This window comes from Chrysemys picta, chromosome 4 (assembly GCF_011386835.1).
Source record: "Chrysemys picta bellii isolate R12L10 chromosome 4, ASM1138683v2, whole genome shotgun sequence".
Taxonomy (NCBI): Eukaryota; Metazoa; Chordata; order Testudines; family Emydidae; genus Chrysemys; species Chrysemys picta.
In genome coordinates this window covers 45,318,392-45,331,021 of record NC_088794.1, presented here as the reverse complement: position 1 = coordinate 45,331,021, position 12,630 = coordinate 45,318,392, and the positions used below count along the sequence as shown (strand labels likewise).

The 12,630-nt window shown below is 42.9% G+C and overlaps 1 protein-coding gene across 11 annotated transcripts in view; it reads right to left on the bottom strand.

The window, feature by feature from the left end:
• Positions 1–12,630, bottom strand: part of TUB (TUB bipartite transcription factor) — a 284,995-nt gene that overhangs the window by 97,271 nt on the left and 175,094 nt on the right. For 5 of the 11 annotated variants that reach the window (XM_065592140.1, XM_065592144.1, XM_065592141.1 and 2 more), the window contains exon 1: positions 9,291–9,754. The exons of the other annotated variants lie outside the window; for them this stretch is intronic. In XM_065592140.1, coding sequence (XP_065448212.1) covers positions 9,291–9,328 — 38 coding nt within the window. In that variant the 5' untranslated portion in view covers positions 9,329–9,754. Of the gene's footprint in view, positions 1–9,290; positions 9,755–12,630 lie in introns of those variants that run through there. 11 annotated transcript variants of the gene reach the window in all.

Here is a 12,630-nt window from a genome sequence, read left to right as displayed (position 1 = left end):
TTTGCACAGGCCTTCCCAAAGTAAAGAAGGCTGCAAAATCCCAATGAGGTATTTCTTTTGTTCCCCACTCTCATTCATTTCCACAAATCTTCCCCTAGCACAATTTGTGGGGATATCTTCCTAGTTAGACAGCAAGGATGCATCTACTAAGCTCTATAATTGGCACCTACATTCTACAATATCAGAACATTAGAAAGTGGTGAAAAGGTTAAAAAAAAACTACTGTTAAACTTACACAAGTATATTTTTGTATCTTTGAGTAACCTGCTGTAACAATAGAATTGAACAATTTTCTACCAATACTTGATAATATGTGGAATGAATAATTTCAGTTAATTTTAAAGGGTATTAACTATTGAACTATTAAAATAATAAATTGGGATACTATTATTTAAGAATTATACATAATAAAATCCCAATTAAAGGTAATAAACCTGTTAGAGGAACATATTTACTATATAGACATGCCATGTTTAAACAAATCACCACACTATTTTCATAAACAGGCTGATAATCTATATAAAAATGCAAATGAAACACCATAGTGTATGCCAACTTGAGGTGCTGTTCATGATTTGATTTACTCATATGTAAAGCCCTACCAAATTCACAAATGTGAAAATGTCAGGGACTGTGAAATCTGATCTCCCCCATGAAATCTGGTCCCAGCAGGGTGTGACGTTGTGCAGTCTATATGGTTTTATAAAAACTTGATAATAAGTCAATATAATGTAACTGAGATAGTTTTAGAGAAAATACGGTAATAAGTGAATGTAAGTAACTGGGATATGCCTCATGCAAAAGGTCTCTTGTAAGGTATCATTACAAAGCTTATAATCTACTGAGTGTGATCATCTGATTTGTATAAATGTACCACTCTTGTATCTAAAACTAGAAATATAAAATGTAACTCTGAGGGCCTATTGTAATTGTGTAAAGTGTGGACCATTAATGATGGTTTGGAATCTTGATGACTCCCATTGTCTGCAGATGGCTGTATTTACCTGTGAGTCTTCCTGTATGTGTGTGTGCTGGCAAGTGAGTAATGAAGTCTTGCAGTGACGTGTGATCATGTCACCTGAACTGGAACCCATCTTTAACCTGGTGCTTTTCCAGTGAGGGGGGGTGGAAACCCAGAGAGACAAAGAGTTCCCGCCTTATGCAAAAGATATATAAAGGGGGGGAAGAGAACAGAGAAAGGGAGAAGCCATCATGAAGAATCCCCTAGCTACCACCTGAGCTGCAACAAGAGCTGTACCAGGGGAAAGAATTGTGCCCAGGCCTGGAAGGTGTCCAGTCTGAGAAAAACTTACTGAAACATCTCTGAGGGTGAGATTATCTGTATTTAGTTTGATTAGGCATAGATTTGCGCATTTTATTTTATTTTGCTTGGTGACTTACTTTGCTCTGTCTGTTACTACTTTGAACCACTTAAATCCTACTGTCTGTACTTAATAAAATCACTTTCTATTCAGTAATTCACTCAGAGTATGTATTAATACCTGGGGGAGCAAACAACTGTGCATATCTCTCTATCAGTGTTATAGAGGGCGAACAATTTATGAGTTTGCCCTGCATAAACTTTATGCATAAACTTTATGCAGGGTAAAACGGATTTATCTGGGTTTAGACCCCATTGGGAGTTGGGCATCTGAGTGCTAAAGACAAGCGCACTACTGCGAGCTGTTTTCAGGTAAACTTGCAGCTTTGGGACAGGAGATTCAGACCCTGGGTCTGTGTCTGGAGCCAGATGGGAGTGTCTGGCTCAGCAAGACAGGGTGCTGGAGTCCTGAGCTGGCAGGGAAAGCAGAAGCAGGGGTAGTCTTTGCACATCGGGTGGCAGCTCCCAAGGGGGTTTCTGTGATCCAACCCGTCACACAGGGATCCAGCTGTTAGTCTCAGCTGGGGATGGGGAGGAACAAGACTTTTTCAGAATGCAACATCACTGTTAAGTCTGCAGTTTGCAAAGTCTCCCACCTTCTTGTTTTAAGGAGGTTTTCTCTGCTTCTTTTGCCTACAGAAATGAAGTACCATGCTTCCGGGCCCACATGCATTCTCCCTTCACACATAGCTCTCCTCAGTGCCTCCTGGTTCTATAGTAACACAACAGAACACACCTATTTTTATGGGGTTGCATTCAGTCCAGGGACTGCTAGAAGAAGGGAGACTTCTGAAGGGCCTGAAAGCATAGCAATTAATCCCTTTGCACTGAAAATGATAGGAAATATCTGAAGCAATGTTAAGGAAAATAAATTGCGCAGGAGAACAACATGGAGAACAGAGAAGGAAAGGAACTAGGAGAGAAAAACAACAAGGGCTTGGGAAGCAAAGATTAGAGATAAATATGAACAAGTTAAAAGGAAACAGTATATCAGAGGAGGGTAAATAGAAAATAAAAACAGGAACAGTCATCAAAACAAGGGAAAGGAAACAGACAAAGAGAAATGTGGAGAAAATCCATCCCTCCAGAAGCAGCATTTTTAGCCAGTCACAAAGAGGAAATGCTGCCTTCCACCAAGCCAGTTTATGCATCAGCAAGTGGCAGAAGCATCAAGGGGGAGACCAAATTCCCATGCCTAAGAGAGGAAAACTGACTGGTTCAGATATTTGTAATAGGACACACAATCTTTCATTTCCACTTAAAGTCTTGGATTCAACTCTGGTCCAGCTCAGTAGTTACTGAATGTCATTACTATCAGATAGCTAACTGGATTTATCTTAAATGGGATGTTGGTCTCAGTCTAATTATTAGCATAGTAAGGATGGTCTTGAGGTGCAAGCACTGGACGGAAATCTGGGTTCCATTCTCAGTTCTGCCACTGACTCCCTGAGTGTCCTTGGCAAGTCACAACCCTTCCTTGTCCCACTCCCATTGATTTCAAAGGATCAGACCCTCTGTGTCTTGGTTCCCTAAAAGTAAAATTGAAACAGTAACACTCCTTTTCTTTCACCTTTTGTCTAGCTTGTCTATTTGATTATAATTTTCTGGACAGGGATGGTCTCTTATGATGTGTTCGTACAAGACCTAGCACAACAGAGCTTTGATCTCAGTTGGATTCTCTCTGCTTTAGACAGAGTTATAAGTGAAATGTTTTAAAGGATGAGACCATGTTAAATTTTACCCACCACAGAAATCCTCAGATTAGTCCCATCAGCCTGATCTGGTGGGTAGCCCTTTTACAAACATCCAACCCTACCTCCTCCAAGCAGACAGGCTGAGTGACAAGGTGCATATTGTGCCAAACACTCCCAATCACAAGAAGCTGGGCTTTTTAGCTACATTGTAATCCTTGATGTGCAAGGGCTAACAGACTGAAAATATACTTCAAATAAATATCTTTCTAAGCTTAAGAGAGCAGGAACAAGTATTGGCCACAATCATCTTCAACAACATCTATGACCCAGCACCTCTCCCACACAATTTTTATCAAATCATCATCTTTTATCTTACAAAATCAATCATGTCACTATAGATCAACCATTGAAAAAGTTAGGATTTCTAAGCACAACTTAGAAATTCCATGGCAAATATATTTAGGCAACAGAAAATTCATGCACAATCCAAATGTTTTTTTCAAGAATATATATCGCTGCTGTCTGTATATTTCTTCTATTGCATAGGTACTTTATTTTATATAGTGCCATCTGCTAAAATTGCTAGATCCCATACTGTACAGTTCACAGGATCCTGCTAGGTTTTGTTGGACTATTTGAAGAACTCTGTAGGTTTCCAATAGAACTACCCAGATGTTTTGCTGAGCACATCTGAGAACTAGGGACACAAATTTCCCCATGCTCACAACACTTTTCATCTGGCAGTACTATATTTTTCTGGTGTAAAAATTGCACTTTATAAACATTGCTTTAAATGTTTTTCTGTTGAAACTTATTAAAAATCAGCTAAATATTTTATACCTATACAAATAGTCACAAAAACTACATGCTACTGAGACATTACAACTCCATAGAGGGAGTTATCCCTTTATTACTCTGGTCTATTTTGTAATAATGGGAGTTTCACACAGTCTTAGTGAAGAAACTATTTCTTCATCCGAAGTATCTTTACATATTAGATTTGTTTATTGCTAGGACATTAAACTCCATAGATCCTACAAGTTAGCAATGGGCTCAATGCAAAATTTGGATCCAGGTTTTTGGATGCCTCTAATTACATTTATGAATTAAGGCATCCTATATGTTTGTCAAGATTCTCCAACAGACATTTTGGATATCAAAATATTTAGACATATGTTATCATTACTTACACAACATTAATGTGGTTCTTGGTCAATACTTTTCAGTGAAAACTGCCAAACGACACTATAGCAAGATATTTAACACAGAGAAACAAAAACATTTCCTAAGGAAGATGTAGCTTACTGAAAATTGGAATGAATTTTTGCAGGTAATCTACACATTTTTTTTTAAATGGGGCTCTAGACCTCTTTTTGCTTCCTTATAATGAGGGCCAGAACCACTTTTTTTTATTAACTATCTATGGCCCCAATCCTATAAAGACTTACTCATATGCTTGACTTTATGTGAGTAGTCTCATTGAAACATTTTTATTTTACAGCTCTAATCTATATTAGATTGCATTAGACTAGAGCAGGGGTCGGCAAAGTTCGGCGAGCAATGTGCTGGCCGCAGCTTCTCGCCGCCCCCATTGGCCTAGGACGGCGAACCACGGCCAGTGGGGGCCGCGATCGGCCGAACCTGCCGCGTAAGCAGGTAAATAAAACTGGCCCGGCCCGCCAGGGTGCTTACCCTGGCGAACCGCGTGCCGAACATTGCCGATCCCTGGACTAGAGAGAACAGGTGACACATTTGTGATACTGCAGGTCTCCAGTGCCACAGCCTATCAGTGTTAATGCTACAAAAGAGAGAATAGAATAGAACAGAAAAAGTATTTGGGACAAAATGTTAAATATTATAAATTCTACCCAACAAATAATATGAATTTTCATCCATTTCGGGGGAGCAAAAACTAGCATTGATTCTGGAAGGATTCTCTCATATTTTTAGTTAATTTGATCAAAACATTTTCAATATCTCAATTGTACTAAAATCTATTATGAGCTTCAGACACTCATGGATTGCTTAGTAGTCATCCTGTCTCCTTCCATTTTAAAGGAAAAGTGTATCCATTATACTCAGATGAGCAGTCTGACATTTTATAAAGAAGTGACTCTAAGCTTGAATAAATTCAGATATGCATCTACATACTGGCATAGTCAGATTGCAAGGATAAGCAATGTAAGTGATATCATTATATCATCGTTTTAGAGCTCACACTACAATTTCTTTTCTCATTCTGCAGTGGTCTTACAGCTTTTGTACCATGCTGCATGTAGGTCAATGAAGTTCAGGCTATGTTAAACACAAGTCTTTATGGACTACAGCATGCCAACAGTCCCAGTGCTTTTCCCCCAAGCCCTTTCCCCATTGTATTGAATGAGTGGGATATGACAGCCAACAGTAGGTATGCAACAGACCTTTCAGCTTTAAAAGCTAACAACCACTGAAATCATGACATCATACAAGAGGAGGTGGTAAGAAGTCACATCTCCAAGCAGATCAGCCAATGTAAAACTTTCCCTCAGACAGAACTGAACATAGTTTATGTGCACAATTTTTAGGGTTCTCTCTTACTGTGTATGTGCAAATCTCTGAAAAGAGCAAGTTTTGCCCTAATTTACTAACACTTTTTCATATATAATCCAGTTACTGAAAAAAAACACACTTTAGAGATTCAAGTTTGCTGGATAAACATATTTTGGGCTGCATCTTCTGGGATGCTGAACACTACAGAGTTTAATGGGATTTGCCGGTGCTTACCATCACTCAGAATCCAGCCCTTTCTCAAATGAAAAATAAAGAGCTCGAGTTCCATAGGACAGAATTAATAATATTACCATAAATCTAAACAAAAACATTTACTTCACAGCAGAAGGAATTTGATTACTTTATTTTTTTTTAGCAGTTGCTAGTTGTAATAGTAAAAGAAAACATGCATTAAAAATAAAACCAGACAGATTGTGATAAATATCCACAAGAGGCAAATATGAAGAACCACTGCCAAGGGTAGTATGTTTCTATGAATTGTGCAGTACAGAAGAGATCAAAACAGCAGCATGGAAGGAAAAAGTAGCAACACATTGTGCTTTGTTTCCCTCTCTATAGCCACCATCAGCTCTTCTGCAAAGTTGAAGCATGGCCTGTCAACTGCGTGAGAAAAGGTGAAGGCCAGGCTGCAACAGGGAAGAGCCATGGAACAACTGATTTGGTGGAACACTGTTCTTTACTACATGGCTCCAAATGACATCATAGGCTTAGCTAGTGGCTTTTGGGGCAGGATTCCATCTTCTTTTGTGCTCTGTCTCTGCTCTGATACACACCCTGAAGGCACAGTCCAGGAGTCAATGACAGTATTCTTACATTCTGTGTAATCATTTTTAAACTCCTGAATCTCTGAACTACTTATGTTCGTTAGGACTAAAATCTTCATGGATCTTCCTAAAGAAAAACATTAGTTTTCATTTACATCATTAACCACCTTATTTTTACTCCATGTTAGGGACTGATTTATTCATCTTCTGTAATTATAGTGCATCTGTCACTATGATATCTAACCACTAGCTGTAATTCACATAAAAAGGTTAACATATATTGGGGGCAAAGCAGTTTCCCTACTATACTTTTCAAACAGTTGTACTAGTTTTTAAAATGTCTTCTGTAAAGAACTTTTTAAAAAATTATGATTTCCTCCTAAAATTGTTGAGTACTTTATTTGCATATAAAGAATTGTTTTATTTACACAGACTCTGGTGGAACATGGATAAGATAGTTTTGTTGTGCTACCAATGTTCTGAATATACCTATTCAAACTAAAACATCTCCATTTATAACCCAATAACTACTCGTTGTACAGTAACTAAAGCCCTGAAATATGATTTAATAACATGAAGCCATTATATTAAATAAAACTCTCAGACACTTTCTTTTTGCAACCCTTCAATTTAAAACACAGAACATTTTTAAATGAAATCTGATAAGCAAATTAAACTCTTAAAAATAAGTAATAATAGAAGGTCTTCAGAGCACTGTACAAGCAACTGGAAACCTCATGAAACAGACAATATAAAACCAAATAAAATATTCAAAAGCCAAACCTGGCAAAATACACAAGGGCAACGATATAAACCTGTAGATGCAACATCAGCAATCTGTAATGCAGCCATTGCCAGGGCAGAAGCAACTTTTTTTTTTTGGAAGTGAGTAAAGTTAAAAATAATCAGAGGGGTAGCCGTGTTAGTCTGTATCCACAAAAACAACGAGGAGTCTGGTGGCACCTTAAAGACTAACAGATTAATTTGGGCATAAGCTTTCATGGGTAAAAAACCCACTTCTTCAGATGCTTATGCCCAAATAAATCTGTTAGTCTTTAAGCTGCCACCGGACTCCTTGTTGTTTTTGTTAAAAATAATAAAGCAGCTAAATATCACTTTCATAAGTAGATTTGTACCATAACTAAATTTGCCCACTTTTAATAAAGTGAGATAAGGAAACTGTGGGATAGAAGTTAATTTATTTGTTAATGCAATTACCATTGGGGAAGGACTAAAGCCCCCCCCCCAGCTCCTGCTTGTCTACACCAATCCTCTGAAACCTTTATCCTGTATCCCTTGTGCACCCAAACTCTTAATGACTTCAACCACAGTGCCAGTTTAGACACAAACAAGGATCAGAGCCCCTAAAGTGCAGCTGTCCCACAAGCCCTGATTGCAATCTGCAGGCTATCTTGCAGCCCTTCCTCCTCTCCACCCGAACAGGGATAAGGGGATCCATTCTAGAGTGACAGGTGCTGCCCACCACACTTTTGACGCACACACCTCTCCAGAAAGAGAGCCAGCAGACAGAGACTTTGGTAGCTTATGGCAACCAAGGAACCAATGACAGAGAGCGATAGCTGGCGCTGCCATGGCAATCACAGCTCTTCTCCATGGCAGCTGCAGCAGGGAGGGCAGCTAATACTGACTGCCAGGCTCCTATATGGCCCATAATGTGTCTATGCTGTATCAGAATGGGCAAGAGGAAAGGAATTATTTGGGGCATCATATACAAAAGGTTACTTTGTTCTTCCACAAAGAAGTCACCCACCAATGCCTACAATACAAACCAGCTGGGGATTCAGTCTACAGATCCTCAGCCAGGTGCCTAATCTGTTTGAGCAACACCCTCCAAACTCCTTTCCATTCCCCAGTGACTGCCCCTTTTATTCAATAGAGTCACCTCATCCAGCAAGAAATTACAAATAGACATGAGTCCCAAGTGCAGCACGTAACTCGTGGTGCAATTCATTCTACAAACAAAGTAGAACAGGAATGGTCCTTAGAACTGATTTTGTATCAACATCAAGATACCCCAAAAAGCTTATCCGCTGCTTTTGCTGCTGCTCTAAACAGCCTTGGTGCCTCTGAACACAGCACGTGTGTAACCGTTACAAAGCTTTTCAGCTGCAAAGTAAAAGTAGGTTTCACAACTGCCAAGAATAGATACTAGATAATGTTTTCACCCCTCAGCCAAAACAGCCAGAGAGGTTCATTGATCACAGGCAATGGGCCTAAACATGCTCTTACAGAAGTCAGAGGTAAAGCCACCATTAACTTCTGTGGGAGCAGGATTGGGCCCCAAATTTGGACTCTTACTCAGGTGGTCCATCTCAGCTCACTTTCACACAAGTGATCTCCTAGAGCCCATTTATATCTGAGAGGACTGGGGAGCGGGGAGAAAAAAAGGCAATAACTTGGTGATGTGCCCCCACTTTTACCTGGGAGACAAAAGCAGGAAAGTATCCAGGCTTGCTATAGGAAACCTGAGGTACCTCCCATCTCTCTGGCGTGTTAAAAAAGAGAGAGAGAGAGAGAGAGAGAGAGATCCAGCCGACTTAAGTTCCAGTCATGAAAAGCAGGATAGCAAAGGCGAGGTGCCTGTTGAACTCCCCCAACAGAACAACAATGGGCTCTCTGGCCTCCAGAGAGATAACACAGCTCAGGACCACCACCCTGGGAGCCCTTCGCCACACAAAAGGGGCGCGCTCAGCCCCAAACTGGAGCAAAACAGGGGGGGTGAGCTGCTCCCCCTGCCCAGCAAGGCGACCCCCCCCCTTACCCCCTCCCTAAAAACTTTCCAGGCGCCGAGGGCGAGCCGCCCACCCCACACTCCGTCGTGCCCGGGCTGCCCTTGCTCCCTGCCAGGAACCAGGACCACCCTGGAGGCGCCTTCCCTACCTGTACGGGATCCAGTCCGCCTGGTGCTTTGAAGTCATCGCTCCCCGGGGGAGGCGGCTGCTCCAGGGGCAGCACGAGCGCTCGGAGCCGGAGGAGAGGACGCTGCCGCTGGTCCCCTAGTCAGAGTCCCCCGCGACCCGGGCAGCATCCTCCGGCTGGACCGGGCGGTAGCAGGCGGAGGAGGGCGGCGGGGGTTATCCCAGCAGCAATCCCAGCACCAGCATCCCCCCGGGGCGGGCTCCTAGCGCCGGGGCGGGCAGCATAGAGCCAGCAGCCGGCGGCTCTGCCCCGCTCGTCTCTCTCCCGTCCCCGGCTGGCAGCGGCGGCGCTGGCGGCCGCAGGAGGCTGGAACAGGAAGGGGGAGCTCTCGCCGCCTCAGTCCGGAGAGGGGGAGGGGGCAGCGCCGCGCAGCGAGCCCGCCTGCCCTCGTTGTAACCCCGCCTGCCGCCCGCTCCTCTCTGCCCGCCGCCGCAGCTCCGGGCTCAGCCCCGCCAGCGCTGCTGCACGGAGGAGGAGCCGCGCGCTGGGTCAGTGCACGGGCAGCACAGCTCTGCAGCCGACCAATCCCCGCGGCCCGAGCCCGCGGCCAGCGCTGATACACGCACGGCGCCCCATCACCGCGGGCCGCTGCTGTAGGCATGGGCGGGCTCCCGCCCGCAGGGGCAGAAGCTGCTGCCCAGGAGCAAGCGGGGAGGGGAGCCGCAACCCTGCGCCCAGCTGGGGGAGGCTGAGGCTGAGGCCGGGGGATGACTGGGGGAGATGGAGGAAAGCTGGGGAGCAGAGGGAATGGAGGTACCGGGACGGGGAGACTGACAGAGCGGAGGGGGCGCGAAGAGGTGGCTGGGTGTTTTCTGAGAGGGGTGCTATGGACCCCACGGGATTTGCGGCTAGAGGTTTGCATGCAGGGACTGAAGCTAGCCGACAGGTGCAGCCTAATCTTGCTATGTCAGCTGCCGCAGTAGCCAGGGCTTTGATGTTGGCAGCTCAACTCCTTGCTCTCACCGGCGGCCTTTGGGGACCTGCAAAAATCTATAGCCAGGCCCTCCCTTAAGTTGGAGAAACAGAGAAAGCCAAAGGAGAAACGCACCTTTTTAAATGCATCTAGCCCTTTTCTTTGCAGAGATCTCACTGAAAAGGTAGCTAGTGCAAACCAGTTGCTAGGACTGAAAGCTTGTCACTGATTTTTCCTAAAGATCACACGTCCTTTCACAGCCACTTCAGGCTCTCCTTTGAGAGCCTGGGAATCTAAGTGCCCCTTGACTCTTAGGAAGCCCCATGCCAACTTACACAGATAAGAGTGTGTTGTGACACAGAGACCCATTGATGCAGCTGGCAAAAGGTTCACTATTCTATGTCAGCAACTCTTATCATGCCTGACAAGATCACTGCAGCTAACACATTGCTTTCCTAGGATGTATCCATAAAGAATATCATGCACGTATCTAATAAAAGCCTACAGATTCTCATAATCCTTGCAAGATGTATTTATTTCTACCATGTAAAGAGTTATGTACATGTACTGGAAGTATGTTCCTAAAAAGTCTGTGTTAAGGCAGATGTAAATTACGCATTGTACGCCAAATCTGCATATGCAGTAAACGGGATGGGAAGATACCAAACACTGAATCACTGGTGGCTATCCTTGATAGGGGCAAAGATAATCAACTCTGGAGATACAAGTAGAAGACAAAAAAGAACATCCATTCACTGAGGAAACCCCTTGAATGGTGTGAGACATTCATGACTATTTGATTCTGGTGTTGCCCGAAAACCAGTAGCTCTATCAAAGACTGAATCCTTGGAGAAAATCTACTTTATTAAACATTGATAAGCGTAGACCTAGGATAGCATTTTATCTGTGTAACCTGTTCTGTTTCCGTTTATTACACAATAATAGCAGTGTAGACAGAGTGTCATAGGCTAATAACCAGAGTATGGATCCAGGCTCATTAGGGGCTTGATTCTGGTTGTTAGCCCTATCTGAAGCCTATGCCTCCACGTCTGCACTGCCACTGTTACCTTTGCTACCTACAATCACACCTTCATTTGCACGGTAGAATGCTAATGGAACACAAGCAACAGTATTGCTGCCCTAGCATCTTGCTGTAAAAGAAGTGGAACCCTAGGCTGACACAGACTCCTTTTGCCATCTTTATCAAGTCCCACAGGGCAAGATTTCAAACTTTACACACTTAAGTCCAGAGGTGTAAAGGACCCACAACTCTAGTTTACTTCAAGAGGAGTTGCAGGTGCTAAGCCCCAGTGAAAAATAAAATCAAACCTCTTATAGTTAGATGCCTAAATATGAATTTAGGTGCCTAACTTTATACACTCAAATTCGGCTTTCACTTCTCTGTGCCTCAGTTTCCACATCTGATACCACCACCTACTTTCCAGAGGAGTAACAACAATAAAGTAGTTAGTTTGTAAGGTATTATAAATATAAATATAAAGCCCTAAATCTCAACAGAATGCCAACAATTCTCCAGTGGCTGGGGATGTAGCAGCCATCCCAGAACCCCAGTTTATTTGGGCAATTGTCTTTTGGAAAGCTCTTCTAAATACAGGCAAGTATGTACTGACCCCAGCACAAAAAGCTGGGCTCTACTTCTTCGGCAGTAAGAGACTGGGAGCACACACATCTTAAATGAATTAGAAGAATTATACATTGATTGTGGTGTGGAAGCCCTGACAATCAGCTAGGCCCTGTCTAAACACATCATAAGACTAATAAGAATTCACAATCAGAGGAGAGAGAGGCATCTAATGAAGGATGGAGGAGAGGGACAAAAATAGTCAATTTATTTTCTTTAAATATCTACCTAGAACTATTAATTTCATATTTTCTTGTAGCATCAATATAGCAGTGTATCCGGAGGAAGACTTGGAAGAGGGAAAAGAATCCTTATGGATCATTCAAGGAGGAGGTTCCCTGCAGACAGACATTGTGGAAGAACTCACAAAGATAAGAGCAACAAGGAGTCAAGGCTGGCAGCATTGGTCAGGAGGAAAGGATAAAATGATGAGAGACAAGAGTGTACATGTAGGGAGGAGCAGAGTTATGAAGAGCCAGCTTGTTAACCCCTCCACCCCCCAAAAAAAAATCTTCAAGCAGTCCTTGTGCATTATGGTATGATCATGCTGATCATAAATCCTTTGCAGTTGGGAAGCATGGTCACCATCTCAAAAAAGATGCTGTAAAATTAGAGGTGGTTCATTCAGAGAAAGGCAATAAGAATCATTAAGGGCATGGAAAAGTTCTCATATGAAGAGAGAATGAAAAGATTAGGATTGTTTACCTTAAAAAGGAGATGAATAAGAGGGGACATGATCAAAAGTG